The 25,142-nt window shown below is 45.2% G+C and overlaps 1 protein-coding gene across 1 annotated transcript in view; it reads right to left on the bottom strand.

Annotated features, from left to right (window-relative positions):
- The window catches only part of LOC108590531 (uncharacterized), a 30,170-nt gene extending 5,936 nt beyond the window's left edge, over positions 1-24,234 (bottom strand). The window contains exons 1-10 of the mRNA XM_078333118.1: positions 24,150-24,234; positions 20,030-20,296; positions 17,505-17,611; positions 15,879-16,081; positions 14,082-14,183; positions 12,046-12,156; positions 6,877-6,958; positions 5,487-5,695; positions 3,484-3,548; positions 152-2,748 (exon numbers count right to left, since the gene is read on the bottom strand). Of these exons, the coding sequence (XP_078189244.1) occupies positions 16,001-16,081; positions 17,505-17,611; positions 20,030-20,296; positions 24,150-24,234 (540 nt within the window). The 3' untranslated portion in view covers positions 152-2,748; positions 3,484-3,548; positions 5,487-5,695; ... (2 more) ...; positions 14,082-14,183; positions 15,879-16,000. The remainder of the gene's footprint in view (positions 1-151; positions 2,749-3,483; positions 3,549-5,486; positions 5,696-6,876; positions 6,959-12,045; positions 12,157-14,081; positions 14,184-15,878; positions 16,082-17,504; positions 17,612-20,029; positions 20,297-24,149) is intronic.
- Positions 24,235-25,142: the final 908 nt, after the last annotated feature.

The raw sequence follows: 25,142 nt of genomic DNA, 5'->3' as shown, positions 1-25,142 counted from the left end.
GGTAAACATGTGCTATGGTGCTTTGCTGCATGTATCGACCCATCACCCAGGTTTAAGCCCCGCATCCATTAGCTATTTATCCAGATGCTCTCCGTCCCCGATCCCCACGTGACAGGGCATTCTTTAGAGGATTAAAAAAAGGGGTTCTTACCTCATAATAATCCATCAAAGTAAATGTCTCACTGTCCTCAGGAGCTGAAGGGACACAGAGTAAAAGCCAGTACCCTGGTGGCTGGAGACTGTGAGTAACTCAGGGAGCTTTGCTGCATGTGGCATATGGAGTGTGGGACTGAAAATTCTGAGACCATCTCAGAGGAACAACGATGTTCAAATAGCACTGTGAGGGAGTCGCACCAGATATCTTTCATCTTAGACAATGCCAAGGCCTAATAATACTCTCGCATTCCCAACTCCCAAAAGATATTAACCAATCAAAAAGCAAGCCTTAGATGTCTGCTGTGACATAGGCAGGAAAAACTGGTCTCCTGGGAAAAGTAATCATTAAATACCAGAGCAAGAAACGATGGTTACAAACGCAGCCCACAGAGCCCATGGACACACATCCTCTCATCTCTATCTTATTAAAATCCAAGAGGAACAAGTCAGACCTCTACAGTTATTATTATTATTTTTTTTTGTTCTGGCTTCACAGCCCCCTTCCTAGGTTCCAAAGCAACAGGTGTAACCCAACTGCTCCCAGAAATACTCTTAGGGTTATCATTTTCCTTTTTTGTTTGTTTGTTTGTTTGTTTGAGACAGAGTCTTGCTCTGTCACCAGGCACCAGGCTGGAGCGCAGTGGCGGGATCTCGGCTCCCTGCAACATCTGCCTCCTGGTTTCAAGCAATTCTCCTGCCGCAGCCTCCCAAGTAGCTGGGACTACAGGCGCATGCTAATTTTTAGTAGAGACGGAGTTTCACTATGTTGGCCAGGATTGTCTTGATCTCTTGACCTCGTGATCCGACCACCTCAGCCTCCCAAAGTGTTAGGATTACAGGCGTGAGCCACTGCACCCAGCCTAGAATATCATTTTCTACCTGCAGAAATTGTCCTTTAGCAGCCTCCCTCATGGATGGTATCCACTGGCCAATCTTTAGAGACACAAATCTCAGCAAGAAGTTATTTCAGAGAGTGACTCACCCACCCTCCTACTCCAGGTGAGGTCACACTGGATTACACGAGGTCACCCTGAGCTTTCCTCAGTGTTCTCAGATTCCCTCCAGGCTCTGTGGAGCCAGAGGTCTTCAACAAGGCATTGCTCACACTTTCCAGCCTTCAAGTGAGAAAGAGGAGCTGAAGGAATCACCTTTCCATTTTTCCTTCCACTGGCCCATGATAGGTCGCACCTCCAATCTCACAACCCTGAGATCCCAACTTTAATGTGCACGCTTTCAGTGAGATGAGTCCAACAGTCAGACCCTGGGCCAGGCTCACAGCAGACATGCAAGACAGCATTCTGTGGGGATGGAAATGCTCTCTGCTGTATGGCTGCTGGGCAACTGCATGGTGGCTGTTGTGATGTTTTGAATATTTCATTGTATATATTTAAGTTTATTTAACTATAAAGAGGCATGTATATGACTGAGAAGCACACTAGATGGGACAGCTCAAGAGATCCAGACATGAGGAAGACCTGACTCTCCTCTCCTGATGTTTCTTGCAGAATTGTTTGCTGCTCTGATCCTACCACACATTTACGGTTACTTCCTGGGCATCTGCACAAGGGCCAGTCACTGTGTGGGGCTGGGGATAGGACAGTGAGGACAACATCCAGGTCCAGAGGGATTCCAGCAGGGATGAGCTTGCACCCAGCAGAAGAGAGTGGCCCTGCACACCCTGTCTAGAATAGATCAGAGCAGAAGGAGCAGAAGGGTGGGGGCATCTCACTGTCCTCAGGAGCTCGCCCTCATCTCCAGGAACCCTGACTCCGAAGCTGGGCAGGCTCCAGGATGAGTGTGGGGCTCAACAGGCTGGACAGGCTGAGAAGAACACCTTTCCACACCTGCACTAGACCCCAGCCCAGGGGTGACCTAGAGCTCATCCAAGGGGGTGTGTTCATTAAAACATCCATGGAGCCTAACATATCCTTCCCAGGACTGAGCTCTGGGGTAAGGACAAATGAGGAAGACACAGTCACTGCCCTGCTAGTTAACACCCACAGCCAGGGTTCCTCTATTTACCTGCGGGAATACTCAAACTTAAGAGATGGACGATTTTAAACCATCTCCAATATAAGTGGAAACTGAGATGTTATGGATCCAAAGAGTTGAAAGGATGACCTGGACTCTGGGATCAGTCCCTAGCCCTTTGCTGAGATGACCCTGTACTGGAACTCATGTCCCTCCCCACCTGCCCTGCTACTTGGGAGTGCTGCAGCTGCCCAAGCCAAGAGCTGGGAACTCTGTCCAGTTGAAAAGCATTTCTGGGCCAGAAGACCCTTGGCCACCAGGATCTACTAAAGAAACATTCCGCAGGACACTTCCAGAAGAGGTGAAAAATAAAAACTTACCTGTCTCAGCCCCAAGAAGATCAGGCCTGGGACCTCTCTGTGTCTGGCCTGACCCTGAGATCCACTCCTACTGACTCGTGTCCTATCTGCTCTGTGTCAGAATAATGGGGACCTGATTCCGGTTCCGCCCCTCTCAGCAATTTCTGCTGGTGTCATTGCCATCATCACACAGAGCTGGAGAATACATGGGCCAGGAAGGAAGCCCCTCTCTCGAGGCATTTGGGGTGATGTTGACACCAAGCTTTCGAAAGAGAGGAAACAAAGTCCTACTCACTCTTCCCCAGAAGAAGTCTCATATTCTGCCTGAGCCATGGTGATGATGCTGAACTGCCACCCCTAACATTGAAACCTTGACATTCTCTTTTAACAATGTCCAAAATGTCCTCATTTTCTCCCCTCTGATCCTCAAAATCATGTCCCGCTTCAGGTCTAGCACGAGGCTCTTGCTCTGTCCAGGCTGGAGTGCAGTGGCATGATCTCGGCTCACTGCAACCTCAGCTTCCTGGGTTCAAGCAATTCTCCTGCCTCACTCAGCCTTCCAAGTAGCTGTGACCACAGGCGCCGGCCACCATGCCCGGCTAATGTATTTATAGTACAGATGGGGTTTCATTTTATTGGCCCTGTCTGCCTCAGCCTCCCAAAGTGCTGGGATTCCATGTGCGAGCCACCGAGGCAGTGGGTTTTCATGGGATATTTAGCAAGTCCATGTTGGCTGCCAAATACAAAATTATTTTTCAGGAAGAAAATGGTGCTACTGAGAAACAGAAATATGCTCACTACTAGTTTGTCAGTGATGTCATCTTTTGACTGACATCATCAATCAGGCCACAGTCAGTTATAAACCCCGGTGACTGGTAGCTAGAGTCCATGACAGCTGAGGCCTGATTCACAATGGCAGTCAAAAATGATATTCACTTGATATTCTAGAAGCCCCAGAAAAAGACATTTCTCTTCAAGACAAAGAAATGCATCTTACTATGTGAGGTGACGTCTCCTCCTGAAGCGTCTCAGTTGTACACTCCTCTGGCTCTTCAACAGGAGCTAGGAGAACACAGAGAGACAGTCAGTGCACTGGTGCTGCTGAGAAATCCCATAGGGAGGCTCGGGAAATGTGGACTGAAGCTGCAGTGTATGGAGCTGGGCTGCTGACAAGCATGGACTGAGCTGCTCCTGGACCACTCTCCTTGGTGTTGAAGGAAGGCAAAGGAGAGGGGCAGAAAGAAATGAAAAAGCCTTGGCTTTCTAGCTAGGGCAACCTCATCAATGTGAAATAGTCACCTTAAGAACCGGTTAATAAAGAAAGGCACTGTATGGCTCAGCGAGAGCATCTCATCACACCTGCTGCCCACGTGAATGTCTAGGCAAATCCCAACATTTTATGAAATCTTACAGGATTATTTAAATTCTGTGGATCTACATATCCTGCTACTACATTTATCATCTATCCTGTTGTACTTTTTAAATTGTAGTAAAGTATACGTATTTATTATTTTAGTTATTAACTGTGCATTTTAATGATGTTATATTCAGTGAGTAACATTCATGATGCCGTCTGAATGAGAAAAATCCAAATTCATAATCTAGCTTCCACCTTAAACAATGAAAGAAAAACAGCAATGTAATGTCAAATAGAGGAAAAGTAGATAATGATTGCAGAAATTAATGGAATAAAAAACAGGACATCATCAGAGAAAAATCAAGAAAACCAAAAACGAGTTCTTTGAAAAGATCAATAACATTGATAAACCTCTACCTTGTCTAACCACAAAGAAAAAGAGGGAAGTCACGATGTACTAATAATCAGTTGAAGATGAGTGGAATCAAAAAATAAAGTAAAGAAATATTGTGAACACACTGTGCTCACACTTGGATACATTATATGAAATGAGCTAATTTTTTGGATCTGTTTCAGAAGGTTAAAAGTCTTTTCGGGATAAACAAATCATCTGAATTGGCTTATATTTATTTTAGAAATTGAATCAATAATTAGTATCTTCTCGAAAAAAAGAAAAAAAAAAAAAAACACTACCTTCAGATGAATTCAACGGTAAATTTTACCAAAATTCTTACAAAGAGGCCGGGCGCGGTGGCTCAAGCCTGTAATCCCAGCACTTTGGGAGGCCGAGGCGGGTGGATCATGAGGTCAAGAGATCGAGACCATCCTGGTCAACATGGTGAAACCCCGTCTCTACTAAAAATACAAAAAATTAGCTGGGCATGGTGGCGCGTGCCTGTAATCCCAGCTACTCGGGAGACTGAGGCAGGAGAATTGCCTGAACCCAGGAGGCGGAGGTTGCAGTGAGCCGAGATCGTGCCATTGCACTCCAGCCTGGGTAACAAGAGCGAAACTCTGTCTCAAAAAAAAAAAAAAAAAAAAAAAGACTCATGTTTTTGTAAATGCCCTAAAATGTTCAATCAATGTCGGGAAGAATAATCCAGATACTTGGTAGTGGTTGAATACAGAGAGGGAGCTTACATGTCTCTGCACAGGGTAGGAAGGAAAGTGACTTCACAGTTTCCATGGCCACATGATTTCCACCTCATGACAGAGATCTATGATTTCCCTGATCCCCAAGTCAGCCCCAAGGGACAGGCAGGGAAGGGGCTACAACCCATATTTTCCAATTCAGTGAATTAAAACTCAGACATTTTGAGTGACTTGCCCAGAGTCACCACAGTGAGGAGTGATAGATATGAGGTAATAACGTAGTTGGTTCCCTGGGGATAGAGATCCTGGAACACCTGAGTCCTCTAGATCATGCCCTGGACCCTGGACCGAGAGCTCCTCTCACAAGCTTTGTGAAATCCTGCTGTCCCAGTATTTCTGTGGGATGGTTGATGCTCTGGAGAGGTGGCAGGTGGCTTACCATATTTACTGACCTACTCTATTATCCCTGCATTGTCACTTTTAGTAGTTTTATGACCCATAAGGCAAACATTTTAAGTCTCTCAGTTATGATGCACCGTCTGAGATTTTACCTGAATCCACTCTTTCCACCCATCAGGTGATTCTCATCTGCTGGGCTAGAGCTGGCCTGCCGTATAAGAGGACACACGGCATACCACGGAGCTGCTGTGTGACCCACTCCTGTGCACACTCTTGCCTTGCTTCTGCTTTCCCAGCTCTGACAATCCGAATTCTGGCTTCCAAACCAATCCTGTACGTCCCTCTCAGTTCTCAGACTTGCCTGAAATGTTGTATATTTTAATCACTGTTGTGACCATGACTGAACGGTGACATTTCATATACTATAGTACATGTTTATCTTTTTATCTTTTATATTTTTTAATAGCATTTACATTATTGTTTCAGACTTTTAGGAACGTTTCTGGGCTAGGTGTGCTGGCCCATGGCTGTAATCCTGACATTTTTGGAGGCTAAGGCAGAAGGATTGCTTGAGACCAGAAGTTCAAGAACAGTCTGGGAAACATAAAGAGACTCCATCTCTACAAATAATTTAAACACTGAAAGTTAAAGGATAGAAAATATATTCCCCACAAATAGTAACCAAAAGAGAGCTTGGGTTATTATACTAATGTCAAACAAAATAAACTTTATGTCAAAAAAATTGCAAAAGATAAGGATATTATATTAATAGAAGGGCCAATTAACCAAGAAAACATAATAATCATAAACATATATGTCATAAACGTCCCAGCCCTAAAATGCATCAAGTAAACTGACAAAATTCAAGGAAGAAATACAGTTCTACAAAAACAGTTGGAGACTTTAATATCCCACTTTTTTTTTTGAGACAGAGTCTCACTCTGTTGTCCAGGCTGGAATGTAATGGTATGATCTTGGCTCACTGCAACCTCTGTCTCCCAGGTACAAGTGATTCTCCTGCCTCAGCCTCCCAAGTAGCTGGGATTACAGGTGCCTGCCACCATGCCTGGCTAATTTTTTAATTTTTAGTAGAGATAGGGTTTCGCCTTGTTGGCCAGCCTGGTCTCGACCTCCCGACCTCAGGTGATCTGCCCACCTTGGCCTCCCAAAGTGCTAGGATTACAGGCATGAGCCAACACACCCAGCCCTAATATGCCACTTTTAACAATGAGTAGAAAACTAGACTGAAGATCATTAAGAAAATAAACGAAACAACACCATCAACCAATTGGACCTAGCAGACATACACAGGACACTGCATCCAACAGCAGAAGAGCACACATTTTTCTCAAGTGCACATGGAACATTCTCAAGGATGGACAATATATTAGCCCAGAAGAGAAGGATTAATCAACTTTAAAAGACAGAAAGTATACAAAGCATCATATCTAGTCACATTAAATTAATTAACAGGAGAACTTTTTAGAAAATCACAAATTTTTCCATTGTTTGAAAAATTAGATTAGATATCGTAACTCACACCTGTAATCCCTTTGGGAAGCCAAGGTGGGTGGATCACCTGAGGTTGGGAGTCCGGGACCAGTCTGGCCAACATGGTAAAACCCTGTTTGTAATAAAAATATAAAAATTAGCTGGGCATGGTGGCAGGCACCTGTAATCACAGCTACTCGGGAGGCTAAAGCATGAAAGTCACTTGAAACTGGGAGTCAGAGGGAGGCTGCAGTGAGCAGAGATTGCAACACTGCCATCCAGCCTGGGTGACAGAGCGAGACCCTGTCTCAATAAAAAAAAAGAAAAGAAAAGAAAAATTAAACAACATCCTCTTAACTAGCCAATGTATCAAAAAAGAAATCACAAGGGAAGTCAGAAATTATCTTGATATAAAAGAAATAAAAAACATAACATACCAAAAACTTACAGATTCGAGCAAACACATTGCTAAGAAGGTAATTACACACATACCGTTTTAGCCCATTTAGGCTGCTAAAACTAAATGTCAGACACTGGGTGGGTTATAAACAATAGACATTATTAGAGTTCTGAAGGCTGGGAATTTAACATCAACTCACCAAAAAATTTGGTGTCTGGTGAGGGTTCATAGATGTCTTATTGTGGCCTTGGCTGGGAGCAGTGGCTCACGCCTGTATTCCCAGTACCTTGGGAGGCTGAGGTGGGTGGATCACCTGAGATCAGGAGTTGAAGACCAGCCTGACCAATATGGTGAAACCCTGTCTCTACTAAAAATGGAAAAATTAGCTGGGCATGGTGGCACACACCTGTAGTCCCAACTACTTGGGAGGCTGAGACGGGAGAACTGCTTGAACCCAGAAGGCGGAGGTTGCAATGAGCAAAGATCGTGCCACTGCACTCCAGCCTGGGCAAGAGTGAGACTTCATGTCAAAATAAAAATAAATAGAAATTTAGCTGTCTTGTTGTGGTCTCATATGGAGAATGAAACAAGGAAACTACTGAAGTCTCTATTTAAAGGGCACTAACATCACTAATCAAGGAAATGCAAATGAAAACCACAATGAGATACAACCTTACTCCTGCAAGAACTGCCACAATTAAAAAGTTGAAAACCAATGTCAGCTTGAATGTGAAGAGGGAACTTTTACACGACTGGTGGGAATGTAAATTAGTATAACCAGTATGGAAAACAGCATGGACAGTCCTCAAAGAAGTAAAAGTAGAACTACCATTTCATCCAGCAATCCCACTACAGGGTATCTACCCAAAGGAAAAGAAGAAGTCACATGAAAAAAGACACAAAGACACGTGCAAATGCATGTTTATAGCACAATTTGCAACTGCAAAAATATGGAACCAACCTAAGTGCCCGTCGACTGACGAGTGCATACAGGAACTGTGGTGTACATACACCATGGGATACTCCTCAGACATAAAAAGGGATGAAATAATGTCTTTTGCAGCAACTTAGATGGAGCTGGAGGCCATTCTTCTAAGTGAAGTAACTCAGAAATGGAAAACCAAAATATCGTATGTTCTGTCACTTTACTTGATGCCACTAAATTGCATGTTATATTTTACATAAATAAGAAGAAAAAACAAGTCTCAGTGGAGGCATACCAACATTTCATGGGTACATAGATATGGGTATACTCAGAGAAATAACACAAAGCAATATATTGATTTTTTTTTTTTTTTTGAGACAGAGTTTCGCTCTTGTTACCCAGGCTGGAGTGCAATGGCGCGATCTCGGCTCACCACAACCTCCACCTCCTGGGTTCAGGCAATTCTCCTGCCTCAGCCTCCTGAGTAGCTGGGATTACAGGCACGCGCCACCATGCCCAGCCAATTTTTTGTATTTTTAGTAGAGACAGGGTTTCACCATGTTAACCAGGATGGTCTCGATCTCTTGACTTCGTGATCCACCCGCCTCGGCCTCCCAAAGTGCTGGGATTACAGGTGTGAGCCACCGTGCCAGGGTATATTGATGTTTTTAATCAGCTAGCTAGTTTGCAATTTATGTATTAGAACATGCACTTAATTTGTTCTCTTTTATCTGCTGCAACACTTTCTAAAAAGCATTAGATTTGCTCTTCTTCTATGATGTGCTGCAACATGAACCCAGGTAAAGATAGAAGGTTGAGGCCTCATTTAGCATGGGCCTATATTACTTTCCTGGGTGTTAAGATCATAAAAACACCATCAAAATTATAAGTTAAAGTGCACTGACTGAATTTTTAATATAATGAGACACAAAAAAGTTACATTTCTGCTGAAATGAATGTTTTATAATTGTTGTAATCTTTCTGAGAGACAGGGTCATGCTATGTTGCCCAGGCTGAAGTGAGAGAGTGGCTATTCACTGGCACCATATTTCACACTAGAGCCTTGAATTCCTGGGCTCAAGGAATCTTCCTGCCTCAACTTCTGGAGTAGTTGGGACTACAGTTGTGCACCACTGCACCTGGCTTTTGGGATTTTCCCACAGTTGAAAAACAGCCAAATCCTACACAAATTTCTTAGTAAGTCACGTATTACTGAACTGTTTATTTTTTCTCACCAACTCTATCATTGATACACCTTTTACTTTTATATCCCTATGTCCTATTTGTCTGTAGTATTCTATGTGTCTCAATCCAGTTAATGATCTTATATCACTCTTATATGTCCTTCCAAAATTTTGGGGAGAATTTTTAACTGTTTTATAACTCTTATATAGTTTAAGTGACATTTGTTTACTGAACTATTATTTTTTTTTTTTTGAGATGGGGTCTCACTCTGTACCCCAGGCTGGAGTGTAATGGCACAATCTCAGCTCATTGCAACCTCCGCCTCCCAGGTTAAAGCTATCCTCCAACCTCAGCTCTTGAATAGCTGGGATTACAGGTATGTGCCACCACGCCCGGCTAATATTTGTATTTTTAGTAGAAATGGGGTTTCACCATGTTGACCAGGCTGGTCTCAAACTCCTAACTTCAGGTGATTTGCCTACCTCGGCCTCCCAAGGTGCTCGGATTACAGGCGTGAGTCACTGTGCCCAGCCTACTGAATTTTTTATACTGGAACTTATTTGTGCACGAGAGCCCTCTTTTGATAAATGTCTTTGTTATTTCTATCATTTCACTAACATTTACTCCAACTGAGATAGACGATCAACTGATGAACCACCCAACTAGTACTGTGTTCACAATATTGTTAATCGAAGTAAATGTAGGTACTCTTTTACCAAATTAAGGTGGAATCTACAGAGAAAGAAAAAAGCAAACAAAACAAAACTTACCCTCACCCTTTCCATCCATTAGTGACATAAACACAGAAAGATAACCAAATGGACCAAATGAAGGAGCCAGACAATCAGACCAAAATTATATAAACACATTTCTCAGAAACACACCAAAGGCACCCAGGTTGAGAAACCTGGGTATTCACGTGCAGAGGACTGAAGTAAGACCCTTACATTGCACAAGAACACAAACATCAACACAAAACCAACTCAGCACCTAACTTTAATCCTGAAACTCAAAAAGTTCTCAGAAGGCTGGGTGCGGTGGCTCAAGCCTATAATCCCAGCACTTTGGGAGGCCGAGGCGGGTGGATCGCGAGGTTAAGAAATCGAGACCATCCTGGTCAACAAGGTGAAACCCCATCTCTACTAAAAATAAAAAAATTAGCTGGGCTTGGTGTTGCGCACTTGTAGTCCCAGCTACTCGGGAGGCTGAGGCAAGAGACTTGCTTGAATCCAGAAGGCAGAGGTTGCAGTGAGCCGAGATCACGCCATTGCACTCCAGTCTGGGTAACAAGAGCAAAACACCGTCTCAAAAAAAAAAAAAAAAAAAGCTCTCAGGAAAAAACATAGGGTGAGTGTCTATTTTGGGAAAACTTGAATCTGTGTATACCAGTTGCAGAAAGGAAAAATTAGGAAGAATATACCCATAAATAATACAACATTTCGCCATCTCACTCGCTTTATTTCCCAATGGGAAACAGAAATCCCTGCTAACAAAAGCAAATATAAAATGGTTAGACAAAGGACAACTTTAACATTTATAAACAAGGAGTAAACGGTGAACCCTAAGAAAAGGCACCCTACAGACTGGGATAAAATTATAGAAAATCATGTATCTGAAAAGAACTGTTTTCTAACATATGCAAAAAACTAAAGGCACTAAGTGAGCATAATGATAAAATAACAAAAACCTCTATTTACCCAAACAACCTGCCACTGGCATAAAAACAGAAAGGCTACCCAACGGACAGAAAGACGGAGTCCCACATGCCACCCAAATGAATGTACACTGAACACATTTTTCAACACAACACAAATAGACACAATGGGAAAAGAAGAAATGATTTTGAGCAAACTGGATAACCACATGAAAAACACTGAAATAGGACAAAAATCGATGTAAATTACATAGAAGGCCTAAACTCAATCTTGAAACCATTTCCTTCCCTCAGGAAACAACGGGTAAGCACATAGTTTAGAAGACTAATCTATGCACACAAGTTGCAAAATGTGAAATATAAAAAGAAAAAGAAAATTAGAAGGAAAAAAGACATAGACAATGCCATGGATTGGCAATCTTTTTCACTGTTTTTAACTGCACACGGAAGTCACCACTAACACGTAAACACATGGAACTATGGAAAACATTGGATCTTATGCTGCAAAAAGAAAACAATGAACAGAAGAGAAGGTGCCTCACAGACTGAAAGAAAACCATGGAAAATCCTGTCTTTGAAAGGGGTCGTTATAAAATTTGTGAAAGAAACTAACACTACCATGTGGGGGGAAACAAAAACAAACACCCAAGCTAAGTCTGGGCAAAGGACCTGAACAGACGTGTCTACGACGCAGATGTGAAACTGACTCACAGGTAAAAGAAAAGTCTCTCAAAAGCGCTAATCCTCACAAGAATGTCAAGGAAACCTGCACTGAGATACTGCTTCCATCCACATAGAATGAATGCTACCTAAAACAGAAATAAAAGTTTTAAAAGAAAACAACTAGTACAGACTTTCAGAAGGGGAAACTCTTCTCATACACTATTGGTGGGAATCTCAATGTCTACACACACTACGAAAAACAGCTGGAAGTGCCTCAAACAAAGTAAAAAGGCCATTTCATCCAGCCATCATTCCATTCCTACGTGGAAGAGATACCTGCCTTACCCTCTGTACTGCAGTACTCACGATAGCCAAGATAGGAAATACACCTACCTGTTCTTCCATTGATGAAGAGATGAGGAAACTGCAATATATACCCAGAGCAGAATATTCTTCAATCGTAGAAATGGTGAAATCTCATCACTTGCGGCCATGTGGAAAAACCTGAGGAACATTAATGTAAATGAAATAAGCCAGGCAGAGAAAGGCATATACTGCATGATCTCATGCACGTGGAATCTGAAACAACTTGACCTCACAGAAGCAGAAAGTTCAATAGTGGTTACCAGAGGCTGTGGGGAAGGGGAGCCTAGGCAGGGATTGGTCATGGGTACAAAGTTACACTTAGAAAACAGATCAGTCCTGCCCTTCTCTTCTATAGCAGAGAGACCAGGGTAAATATTGTAGTGAATTTTCCAAACAGCTGGAAAGGATTATGAGTATCATCTCCACAGACAAATAATACCTAGAGGACTTCACAGATGCTAAATATTGTGATTCGATCAATATGCTAGGTGTACCCATATCAAAATGGCCCCTGTATCTTCTAGTTATATACATATACTCTAGGGTAATCTCTTTTAAAAAAAAAATACCAATGATGCTAAAATTTACATGGAACCATGAAACACCCTGAATTTCAAAGCAACCGTGAAAACACAAAGTACATGGAATGCATCACTGTCCTCCATTTGAAATTATATTGAAAAGCCAGTTATCTAAACAATAGATGACTGGCACTAACCGAGAAATCCAGACCAACAGACAGAATGAGGGAGCTCGATCACAAACCCAAATTCCTAGGTGGTGTATCCGTTTTGTAAAAGAACACCGACAGACACAATGAAGAGGGGGGAATCTGTTTAGTAAATGGATTTGAAAACTGGATATCCCTACGTAAGTAGAATAGGACCCCAATTGTGTAAAAAGACCAAGGATTAACTCAAAATGAATTAGAGACTGATCAACAAAAGTCGAAAGCATCAAACTCTTCCAATGAGAAGACACATGGTGTGGGTATATTTAGGTCAATGTGGATCTGTGCTCACAGTGTGCCAAAACAAAATAAAAAATACAGGGGGAAAAACTCATAGGTGATGGGGTAGTTTGGTTATGATTCTGTTTTTCCTCATCAGTCACCTACTTCAAAGGACAACAAGAAAACAGACACACGTGGGACTATATCATACGTTAGAGTTTGTGCCCAAGCAGATTTCTAAAAAAATCCGCTGGGCGCGGTGGCTCAAGCCTGTAATCCCAGCACTTTGGAAGGCCTAGGCGGGTGGATCACAAGGTCAAGAGATCGAGACCATCCTGGTCAACATGGTGAAACCCCGTCTCTACTAAAAATACAAAAAATTAGCTGGGCATGGTGGCGCGTGCCTGTAATCCCAGCTACTCGGGAGGCTGAGGCAGGAGAATTGCCTGAACCCAGGAGGCGGAGGTTGCGGTGAGCCAAGATAGCGCCATTGCACTCCAGCCTGGGTAACAAGAGCGAAACTCCGTCTCAAAAAAAAAAAAAATTATCCTGAAGTTTACAAGAAAGGTTTCGGCAAACCTACATATGATGAAAGGTTGTCTTCAAAATGTCTAAGCAACAAACGCTACTTACTAGCAAAAACACAAAAGAGAAACTAATAACTAAACAAAATGGGACCAAATAACCTAAACAGACATTTCTGCAAAGAAGGCGTAACGTTGAAAACAAGTTTTAAAAACTTAGATAATATCACAAATCACGAGAAAGATGTAAATTCAAAACCACACACATGATCTCACTATAATTCATATGGGTGTTATCAAAGCAATCAAATACATTAAAAGAGACACAAATGCTGCTGTCAATTTCCACAGAGGAACTCATTTGGTAAGAATGTTAATTAGTATACATACTACAGACACCATTGGGAGCTTCCTCCAAAAGTTTAACCTACAACTACCACTTCGTCTAACAAGTCTACTACTAAGTATACTTTCAGGACAAAAGAAATCAGTCCATGCAAGAGGCATCTGCCATCCTATGTGGACTGCAGCACTATTCACAATTGCCAAGACAAAGAATACCTGCCCATCCAAACATGAAGGGATACCTGGTGTATGTGCACAAATAGAATCGTCTTCAGCTAGAAAACTGGAATGAAATGTCATCATTTGGAGCCACGCTGTTGAACTTGGAGGACATCATATATGACCTAAGACAGGCAGAAAAAGAACAACTAATGTAGAATCCAAAATAAAAGGCTTTATTGCATAGGTCTAGAAAGCACAATAGTAGTTACTAAAGGTTGGAGGGAAGAAGGGGCACGGGCAGAGGTCAGAAATAGGCACAAAGTTACACTTAGATGAGAGGAATGAATCGTTCCTCGCTGATCCACAGCCAAGTGACCAGAGGTTAACACAACATCACACCCTTTTCACAAAATCTGGGAGATTCCAAATGTTTTCACCACAAAGAAATTCACAACTGTTTTTGATAAGAGAGGCTCTAAAGATCCTGATTTTATCATTCCTCGGTGTCTGCATTAATCAAAATGCCCCACTCTAACTCCCCCCATTGTATACCTTCACTATATGACCAACCTTTTAAAAACTATGTCAATACGCAATGCTAAAATTCATGTGGCCCATAAAAGACACTGAATTTCCACAGCAATCCTGAGAAATCCAAACTACCTCGGTTGTGTCACACTTCCTGATGTTAAATTTCATTGAAAGCTAGGGACCCCATTCCACACAGAGCAGTGGAACAGATTAGAGGACCCAGACTTAAACCCTCACCCCTAACACCATCTGATGTTCAACAAAATCCACAAAAATCAGCTTTGGAGAAAGGACTCCCTCCTTTCAATAGACGGCGCTGGCATAAATGACTAGCCAGCTGCAGAAGAAAAACAGTGGGCCCCGTGTCTCACGGTGTACAGACATAAACTCAAGATGAATGAAAGATGTAAATGCAAGACCTCAAACTATGAAAAGCCTGCAAGAGAACCTAGAAACACCCTTCCTGACAGAGGATTTGGCATAGCATGGATGTGTCTCAGTCTCCAAAAGCAAGTGCAACTAAAACAATTATTGCCCAGTGGCACCTAATACAAAAAGAGCTGCTGCACAGAAGAAATGACCAACAGAGTGAACAGACAGCCTGCACAACGGGAGAAAATGTTCCCACGCATGCATCTGATGAAGGCTAATATCCCGGATCTACTTAAAGACGTTAAGCAAATAAACCAGGAAAACAAAAACTCAATGAAGAAAGGGCAAGGGGCATGAAAACATGCGCCTCGAAAGAAGGCTTACAGCAACCAACAGACATGACAACACTTCTCTGCCTCAGTCAGCATCAGAAAAAGGCAAAGCAAAAGGCCCATGAGATAGTATTTCACACTGGCCAGAATGACGATTAGGATACAGTTCAGAAGAACGAACGCAGACGAGGCAAAGGACAGGGACGCTGCTCTGCTGCTGGTGGAAATGCAAACCAGTTCAGACACCATGGAAAGCAATGTGGGGATTTCTCAAATGACTTTCTCCACATCATTAATACTCACAAAAATGTGCATGAAAACCATGCTAAGATTCCATCTCCTTCCACTCACTATGAATACTATCAAAAACAAAACACAAATTTTGGAAGGCGCCAGCCAGTGTAGACTTACAGAAAGGTAACCTCTTCAACACTATTGGTGGAGACGTAAACTAGAATACACACACTGAGAAACAGCAAGAAGTTCCTGAAAAACTTCACAGTACAACTACCATGTCAGCTGGCAGCCCCATCACTGATTCCACATTTAAAGTAGTTGAAATCCCTGGGCTGAAGAGAGCTATCTGCCTTCCATCGGTACTGAAGCACTTGTAACTGTGGCCAAAGTACAGAACCAACCTACCTGTGCACCCACAGCTGCAGGGATGAAGAAACTGCTGTACAGATACACCATGGAGTATGTTCCAGCCATAAAGCTCTGGGAAATCCTGCCATCTGCAGCCACATGAAGAAACCTGGAGAACATCAGGTCCAACGGATGAGCCTGGTAGAGAAAGTCCCATTCCACACGATCTCAGGCATGCAGACTGAAAACATCTTCATCTCCTAGAAGCAGAAAGTTCAATAGGGGTTACTAGAGGTCACTAGGAAGATGGAGAGGGTCTGGGAATGAATCAGTAATGGGTAAAAACTTCCCCTCAGATGAGAGCAATCAATTCTGGTCTTCTATTCCACAGCAGGGTGACTGGCCTTAACACAAACGTAGCATATGTCTCAAAGTAGCTAGAGGAAAATATTCTGAATGTTGTTACCACAAAAAAAAAAAAAATCATAACTATACGAGGTGAAGAGATGCTAAATAACCCAATTTGATCATTACTCAGAATACACATGTATCAAAATCTTCCCTGTACCCTCTAATTATATACATTTATATATGGCAAATGGTGTTTTAACATATATATAAAGAAAACAATGCCGAAATTTATATGGAAATGTGAAACACCCTGAATTTCCAGTTATCCTGAGAAACACAAACCATGTGGCATGTATCACATTCCCTGAGTTCTAATTAAATGAAAATCCCTAGTTAACCAACCCATATGCTACTGGTAAACACAGAGAAACACAGGCCAGTGAGCAAAACGAGGGCGTTTAATAATAAACAGAAATTTATATAGAGTGAATACATTTTTCAAAACACTACCAAACTGACACAATGGGGAAAGTTTTCAAAACTAGGTATCCATATGCAAAAGAATACTACAGGACTCTTACGGTATGAAATACACAATAATCAACTGAAAAGGATTAACGATTATACACAAAACTCGCAACCATAAAGCTCCTATAAAGACAACCTCGGTGTGAGTATATTTATTGCAACTTGGATGTATGCTCACGATTTGCAAAAACAAAAATACAAGGAAAAGAAAACCGTGTACAATGAACTGCTTTGGTAGTGATTGAGTTTTTTCTTCATTAGCAACGAACAGCACAGCTAACCAAGAACTCATACACATGTGGGGCCACGTCAAACTGAAGAGTTTGTGTCTAACAAACAATGAACAAAATGAAAAAGCATTCTAAAAATTGTAAGAAACGTTTGGGCAAACATTCAGTTGGATAAGGGGTTATTTTTGAAAAGGTACAGCCAAGTAGCACTACTGGCTGGGCAAAAAAAAAAAGCAGAAAAATAACCAAACCAAACAATCTGAAGAGATATTTGTGCAGACAAGAAACTGATGCAAAATTTGCAAAAATGTGGTTACCATTACTATGCATGAGAAAAATGAAGACCAATACCACACTCAGATCTTATCTAACTCCCAACTAGAATGAACATTACAAACAGATTAAAATACTTAAAAAGACAACTTCTAGTATGAATTTCCACAAAGGGGAACTGTTTGTGGAAACGTAAATTAGTATTAACGCTACAAAAAACAGTTGGGGGTCCTGCAAAGAATAGAAAGGAAAAATAGCATACCACCTAGCATTCCCACTACTGGGTATACATTCAATCTACCTGTCCATCCACAAAGGGATCAAGAAACTCTCGTATGCATACACTAGGAAATATTCTTCGGCCACCAAAATGATGAAACAGTGTCATGTGGAGCAACCCAGATGAACCTGGAAAACATTATGTTAAACATAATGAGCTGGGCCAAGAAAGACAAACACTGAATCTTAAGATGTCTGTCTTAAAGAGGTAGAAAACACAGTATTGGCTACCAGGCCTGTCTGGGAGATAGAGAAGGAAGTAGGGATTGGTTATGAAAGCAAAGTTATCTTAACCTTAAAGGAATCAATCTGAGTGTTCTCCTCCTCAGCCTGGTGACTGGAGTTAACAATATTATATTTTTCAAAAGAACAAGGAAGGAGAATTTTATGTGTTCTCTCCACAGAAAAATAATACCTTATGAGGGAACAGAGATCCTAAGTACCCTGATTTGATCATTACCCATTCTATACGTGTGAAAATGTACCCCCCATTATGCACCTTTATGTTGTGAAAAAAAAGTTAACAGAAAGAAATACATATTGCTAAAAATCACAGGAACCATAAAAGCAATTCATATCTAAAGGAATCCTGAGAAATTCAATCAAAGTGAGGACCCACAATCCTCGATATTAAATCACACTGCCAAGCTGCAGTTATGCAGCAGATATATGGTACTTGGATAAAAACAATACCTAGAATTAGCCGGGCGCGGTGGCTCAAGCCTGTAATCTCAGCACTTTGTGAGGCTGAGGAGGGTGGATCACGAGGTCAAAGATCGATACCATCCTGGTCAGCATGGTGAAACACCGTCTCTACTAAAAATACTAAAAATTAGCTGGGCATGGTGGTGCGTGCCTGTAATCCCAGCTACTCAGGAGGCTGAGGCAGGAGAATTGCCTGAATCCAGGAGGCGGAGGTTTCGGTGAACCGAGATGGCGCCTTTGCACTCCAGCCTGTGTAACAAGAGTGAAACTCCGTCTCTCAAAAAAAAAAAAAAAAACACCTAGAATTGTGGATAAAAATGGGGAGGCCAAAACAAGATCAACGCAAATATGGACATAGTCAACTCACTTTGATAAAGACCACCGCAGTGTGGAAGGCAGAGTCTGCTCAATGAATACCTTTGAGAAAAATGTTATCTGAATGCGGAAGAGAGAAACAGGACCCTGATTTTACATGATATATGAAAATCAACCCCCCTTGCAAAAAACAAACAAATCAAAAAAACCCCGAAGACCAGAACAAAAGACCATAAACCACAAAATGTTTTTAACTACAACACAGGTTGAGCATATATTCTGGGTCACTTGACTCTCTGCTCAACTTTGCAAAAAGAAAAAGAAACAAACACCCTGGAAGAAAAACCTCATTGACAATTAAATGCTTTGTCACTGATAAGTATTTTCTTATATGGGTGACCAAAATTACATGCATAAATCGCAAAAATAAACATGGACTACATCAACTTGAAAAGTTTCTGCACGACAAAGAAACTACTTTCCAAATTAAAAAAGCATCCTATAGATTAGGCAAAAATCTCAGGTAAATTTTCATGTAATTCATGAGTTGTCATCTAAGGTGTACACAAAAAACACTACAAAGTAGCAAAAGAATCTAATATTTCGAAAAGGACCTGAACAGACAATTCTGCGACAGAAAATCAAACAGATAAAAGGTCCTCAAAATTAACTATCCAACAAAGTCAATTAACTGTGTGTGGTTTAATTGAAACCCACACACAGATAATCTCACACTTATTGAATATTCCTAGAAAGTTTTTTAAAAATAGGAGAGGCCAGGCTCGGTGGCTTACGCCAGTAATCCCAGAACTTTTGGGAGTCCGAGGCAGCAGATCACCTGAGGTCAAGAGTTTGAGACCAGCCTGATCAATATGGAGAAACCCCGTCTTTACTACTGATACAAAAATTAGCCTGGCGTGGTGGCGGGCCCCTGCAGTCCCAGCTACTCAGGAGGCTGAGACAGGAAAATTGCTTGAACCCCGCAGCGCAAGTTGCACTGAGGTCAGATGGCACCACTGCAGTCCAGCCGGGGCAGAACGAGATTGCCTCCAAAGGAAAAAAAAAAAAAAGGAATACAGGTATAGTTTTGGAAAAAAGGGAACTCATACACTGTAAATGAAATAGACACCACGGAAAACAGCTAAATACCTGGAGACTCCTCAAATAATTCACACTACAAATGTTACCTGTTCTATTCTGTTCTAGCGAGGTCTCTTTCTAAAAGGTCCTGAAACATCAAAATAACCCTGGACCTCAGCTCAGAGGGCCAGGGGCTCGGAGGGTCCCAGGTCCCGCGCTTCACCGCGGCCTCTGGGCCAGGTGCTCCTATACCTGGAAGCGGGTCACACACCGTTCCTGGCCAGGGTGCGCACGCTGGGACGGCCAGGACCCCACAACCACCGCCACGCAAACTACTGGGGCCCAGATGCCCACAAGGAGTCAGAGCCCAAAAGCGAGTCGTGGGGAAGGAGCAGGGAGGCCCGGAGGGTTCCCGGGGGAGGCGGGGGTCCATGCCCCGCCACTTACCGAGGAAGTCTCCCTCCTGCTCCCCCATCGCATGGAAGCCACCACGGCTTCTCCGAAGCTTGTCGCTTCTGCTCGCTGGGAAGTCGACTTCGCTTCTGCCCACCAGGACTACGTCCCAGACTCTGGCCGCCGCTTTCGCTCGCTCCGACCACATCGCCACCGCTTCCGTTCGCTTCAACGACGCCGCGGCTTCTGCCGGGGCCCCGCGGAAAGCGCCGTCTCGGCTTCCGTAGAGGCGCGCACGCCAGCAGCGACCCCAGCGACTGGCTGAAGCACCACCCCCCCCTTAAAGGGGCCGCGGCTCGGACTGCACAGAAGTAGCTTCGCGTTGCGGCACAGGCTGAGCCTTTGCCCAGCCCCAGCGGTGGACGAAAGGCCCCCCCCCTCAGTCTCTCCTCCCGGCTCTAGGGCCCTAGAGATCACAGGAGTGGAGCCCTGTGACCCCAGCCCCGAGATCGCCTCCCTTTGCCTGGGGAGCTTCCAGGTCCTGCCCCTGCCCTCCTCTGGACCTCAGCTTCAGGATCCACAAAGAAAGCGGCCTGGCGGGAGCTGTGGGGTCCCTCAAGCGCGGCGCCTCAGGATGCAGGGCGGGCTCCCTGGTCCCTCTGCGAGGGAAAGCTGGGGGCTGGAGGGACAGTCCAGCAGGGAGGCGTCCCCGGCTTCCCTGTCCGCATCCGTCCTGTGGGAGCCCGGCGGCCTCACCGGGGCTGCCTGGGTCACCCGGCTCCCCAGGAGGGAGGCAGGGGCCCTAGGGTCCAGCGCCGCTGCACCTCAACTCCATCCTAGGTCAGCTCCCGGAGGGGCCCTGCGGACTGCACCCAGCCCTCCCCTTCCCAAGGAGAGGGACTCTCCTTGCATCTGTCTCTGTGACACCCACGGGAGGGCCGTGCTGGCCTCTCCCGGGGATCTGGGGCGAGGCGGGGGAATCCCAGCCACCTGGCCATCATGCTGAAACCTCGTCTCTACTAAAAATACAAAAATTAACCGGGCGTGGTGATGCCTGCCTGTAATCCCAGCTACTGGAGGGGCTGAGGCAGCAGAACCACTTGAACCCGAGGAGGAGGTTGCAGATCTGGGGTCACTGCAGTCTCCGCCTCCCAGGCTCAAGCAATTCTCCTGCCACAGCTTCCCGAGTAACTGGGATTACAGGCACCCGCCACCGTGCGTGGCTAATGTTTGTATTTTTAGTAAAGACAGGGTTTCACTGTGTTGCCCAGGCTGGTCTCAAACTCCTGACCTTGTGATCTGCCATCTTGGCCTCCCAAAGTGCTGAGATTACAGGTGTGAGCCACCTTGTCCGGCCGGGTCAGGAGTTCAAGACCAGCCTGACCAACATGCCGAAACCACGTCTCTACTAAAAATACAAAAATTAGCCAGGCATGATGGCACATGCCTGTAATCCCAGCTACTTGGGAGGCTGAGGCATGAGAATCACTTGAACTCAGGAGGCAGAGGTTGGAGTGCCTAGAAATGAATACCAGACAGAAAAAAACGTTCTTCCTGTGTCTCTGTTCTTTCATGCTGAGATTCTAGCTTTTGGCTTTTCATCTTGAGAATATGAGTCCAGAGTCTTTATGTATAATTCCAATATAGGTTCTGCTTTTTTTTTGGTCCATATTTATTTGCCCATGCTCATGTATTAATGGCAAAAATGAATAAGTTGGAAGCAAGAAAACAAGTTTCCCTTTTTTAACCTTTTTTTTTTTTTTTTTGAGATAGAGTCTTACTCTGTTGCCCAGGCTGCACAGTGGCACAATCTTGGCTCATTGCAACCTTTGCCTCCTAGGTTGAAGCCATTCTTGTGCCTCAGCGTCCCAACTATCTGGGATTACAGATGCACACCACCATGCCAGGCTGATTTTTGTGTTTTTCGTAGAGATGGGATTTCGACTGTTGGCCAGGCCATTCGCGAACTCCTGATCTCAAGCTATCCACCACCTTGGCCTCCCAAAGTGCTGGCCTGGGCGACAGAGCGAGACTTCATCTCAAAACAAAAGCAAAAACAAAATAATAGTCAAAATGGTAAAGACAGAAAGTAGAATGGTGGTTGCCAGGGGCTGGCAGAGGAGGGAACAGGGAGTTTGTATTTAACGGGTAGAGAGGCACCAAAGCACGCTGAGAGTGCCCCAGCCCGGGAGCTAAGCAGGGTCAGGCTTGGCTAGGGCTTGCATGGGGGAACACCTGGAGGGACAGGGGCTGGAGATTTGTGGCTTCTTGCCTCCTTACTGCTTTCCTCCAATTGTCACAACTCTTTCTATCTGCCCCCAACTCTTTGGCCAGCCCTTTTGCGCCTGCCTGCACCCCTGCTCTGGCCTGGGACCTCTCCTCTTTGAAGGCACCAAATTCCATTGAAGCTAAGAGGGGTCGAGCCTGGCTTGGTCTAGGGTTGGGGACTGCCCAAGGAGATGGGGGCTGGTTGCTTTTGGCTTCTTACTCTTTTCCCATTTTTCCTGCTTGTCACAAAGCGTTCCAACAGCCCAGTGATTCTCTGGCTTTTCCTTATTGACTTCCACACACTCCTGTGCCCACTCTGTGTTGTGAAGTGTCCCTGAGGAGGACCATGATAGCAGCCCTTGGGCTTCATAGCAGCCTGAGGGTGCCCCAACATAGAAGCTAAGCAGGGTAGAGCTTTGGTGGGGTTGGACCGGGGACTACTTGGGGAGACTGTGGTCTAGAGGCTTTTGGCTTCCCACTCCCGTTTTTTTTTTTTCTTTGCTTGTCACAACACTTCCCAACCACTCGCTAACTCTCCGACATTTCTTTTCCAGCTAACCTGCCCCCAACCCGCAGCCAGGCACCTGCCTATGGGGCTTTATCTATGCAGCCCCTGTAAACCATAGCAGTCTGAAGGTCAGGGTGTGGTTGAGAAATGTTGCTACAAGGGGGAAAAGGTCGAAAAGAGCAGGAAGCCAAAAAGCTGGAAGCCTGGTCATTCCACGTGGCACCCCATCCAAGCATCAGTTAGGCCCAACCCTGCTTAGCTTCTGGGCTGGGGGTCCTCAGGGAGGCTGCTGGAACAAACCCCCACGGAGAAGTTGCAGTTCAAGGTGGGGGCACTGGCGGGAGGAAATGGGAGATTAGGGAGTCAGAGGGCAGTTGGAAATCGTTGCCAAAAGTGAAGGAAAGCAGGAAGTTAGCAGGAGTCCAAAAGTCTCCAGCCACCGGACTCCCAAAGTCGTCCCTCATGCCCTACTCTGCTCAGCTTGCATGCTGGGACACCCTCAGGCTGCTATGCCAACTGGAGTCAGCCGGGATGGACCCCCACGGGGAGGTCTGAGTATGCGTTGGGCATGATATGGTGTCCATAGAGTCCAGGGTGGTTAAGAAGTGTTTCAATCAGAGGAGGAAACTGGGAAAAGAACGGGAAGCCAAAAGCCTCCAGCCCTATCTCCCCAGGTGGTTCCCCATCCAAGCTTCAGTTAAGCCAAACCCTGCTTAGCTTCCAGGATGAGCCACCCTCAGCCTGCAGGGGCCCACGGAGCCTGCCAGTGTAAACCACTACAAAGAGGTACCAGGCTGCAGTGAAAACACCAGCAGGTGGGGGCCAGGAAGCTAAGCAAGGACCAGCCTGGCAGGGACTTGGATGGGGGACTGCCTGGAAACCCTGGGGGCTGGAGGCTTTTGCCTTTTCATCTTCGTCAAGCTTTCCCTCTTGCCTACACCCACACCAAGACCTTGGACCTCCCATGGGGGTCTGTTTCAGCAGCCCCTAGGTGCCATAGTAGCCCTAGGGCACCACAGCCCAGAAGCTAAGCAGGGTCAGGCCTGGCAGGGCTTGGATGGGGGACTGCTTTAAAGGCCAGGTGCTGGAGGCATTTTCTCTTAGACATCAACAAGCTTTCTCCCACTAGTCCCAAGGCTTCCCAACCACACCCGAATCTGCATCTTTTTTCTCACTTGCCTAGGCCCACGCCTTGTCCCAGGACTTCCCCATTTGGGTTTGTATCGGCAGTCCCAAGGCACCCTAGCAGCCCTAGGGTGCCACATCCCAGAAGCTACGCAGGGTCTTGCTTGGCTGGCGCTTGGATAGGGGACCACCCGGGGAGACCAGCAGCTGGAGACTTGTGCCTTCCCGTTTCTACCACATTGCCCCACTTGTCCCAACCACCCTCTGACTCACTGGCTCCACCTTTTCCACCAGCTTGTACCCCTCGGCAGCCCAGGACCTTCTTCTGAAGGTCCTCCCAGCAGCCCTCAGGTGCCATAGCACCCTGAGTGTGCCCCAGTGTGAAAGCTAAGCACAGTTGAGCCTGGCTGTGGCTTGGATGGGGGGCCACTTGGGGAGACCAGGGGCTGGAGGCTCTTTTCATCCCACACCCTTTTCTCTTTTCCCCACTTGTCCAGATGCTTCTCAACGGGGGGCTGGAGGCTTCCCCCTCCCCGCTTTTCACTTTTCCCTACTTGTCCCAATGCTTCTCAACTGCCCCCCGACTCTGGCCCCATATTCCATCAGCCTGCAAGCCTGTTGTGGCCTGGGACCTTCCTGTAAGATTTCCTCCCTGTAAGATCCCTGGTGCCATAGCTTTGTGAGGGCACACCAACCCGGGACCTAAGCAGGGTCGTCCCTGGCTGGGGCTTGAATGGAGGATAGCCAGAAGGTATAGGGGGCTAGAGGTTTTTGGCTTCTGGCTCCTTTCCCTCCTTCCCTCAAATGTGGCCACCATTCCCAAATACCCCCTGACTCTGGCCAGCCCTTTTCAGCCTGCCTGCACCCAAGCCATGGCCCAGGACCTCCCTGAATGGGCCTGCCTCTGAAGTAACTGAGAGCCACTGCAGCCTGTGGGTGCCTCAGCCCAAAAAGCTAATGCAGGATACATCCCAGCTTGGGCTTGGATGGGGGACTGCATAGGGAGACAGGGGCTAGAGGCTTTTTGCTTCCAGTTTTTTTCCCAATTTCCCTTGCTTGTCGCAAAGATTTCCAACCTTCTCCTGACACTCAGGCTATCACTTTCCTACTCCCGCATGCTTGTGCCCCCTCCACATCCTGGGGCATCCCTGAGGGGGTCTGTCCTAGCAGCTGTTGGGTGTCATGGTAGCCCAAGGATGCCTCAGCCTAGAAGGTAAGCAGAGTCGGGCCTCGATGGTGCTTGGATGGGGGACTGCTGGGGAGAGT

Source organism: Callithrix jacchus, chromosome 7, assembly GCF_049354715.1.
Source record: "Callithrix jacchus isolate 240 chromosome 7, calJac240_pri, whole genome shotgun sequence".
In the NCBI taxonomy this organism is placed as follows: domain Eukaryota; kingdom Metazoa; phylum Chordata; class Mammalia; order Primates; family Cebidae; genus Callithrix; species Callithrix jacchus.
Note: the sequence above shows the minus strand (reverse complement) of the source record. Positions and strands in the feature narration are given on the sequence as shown.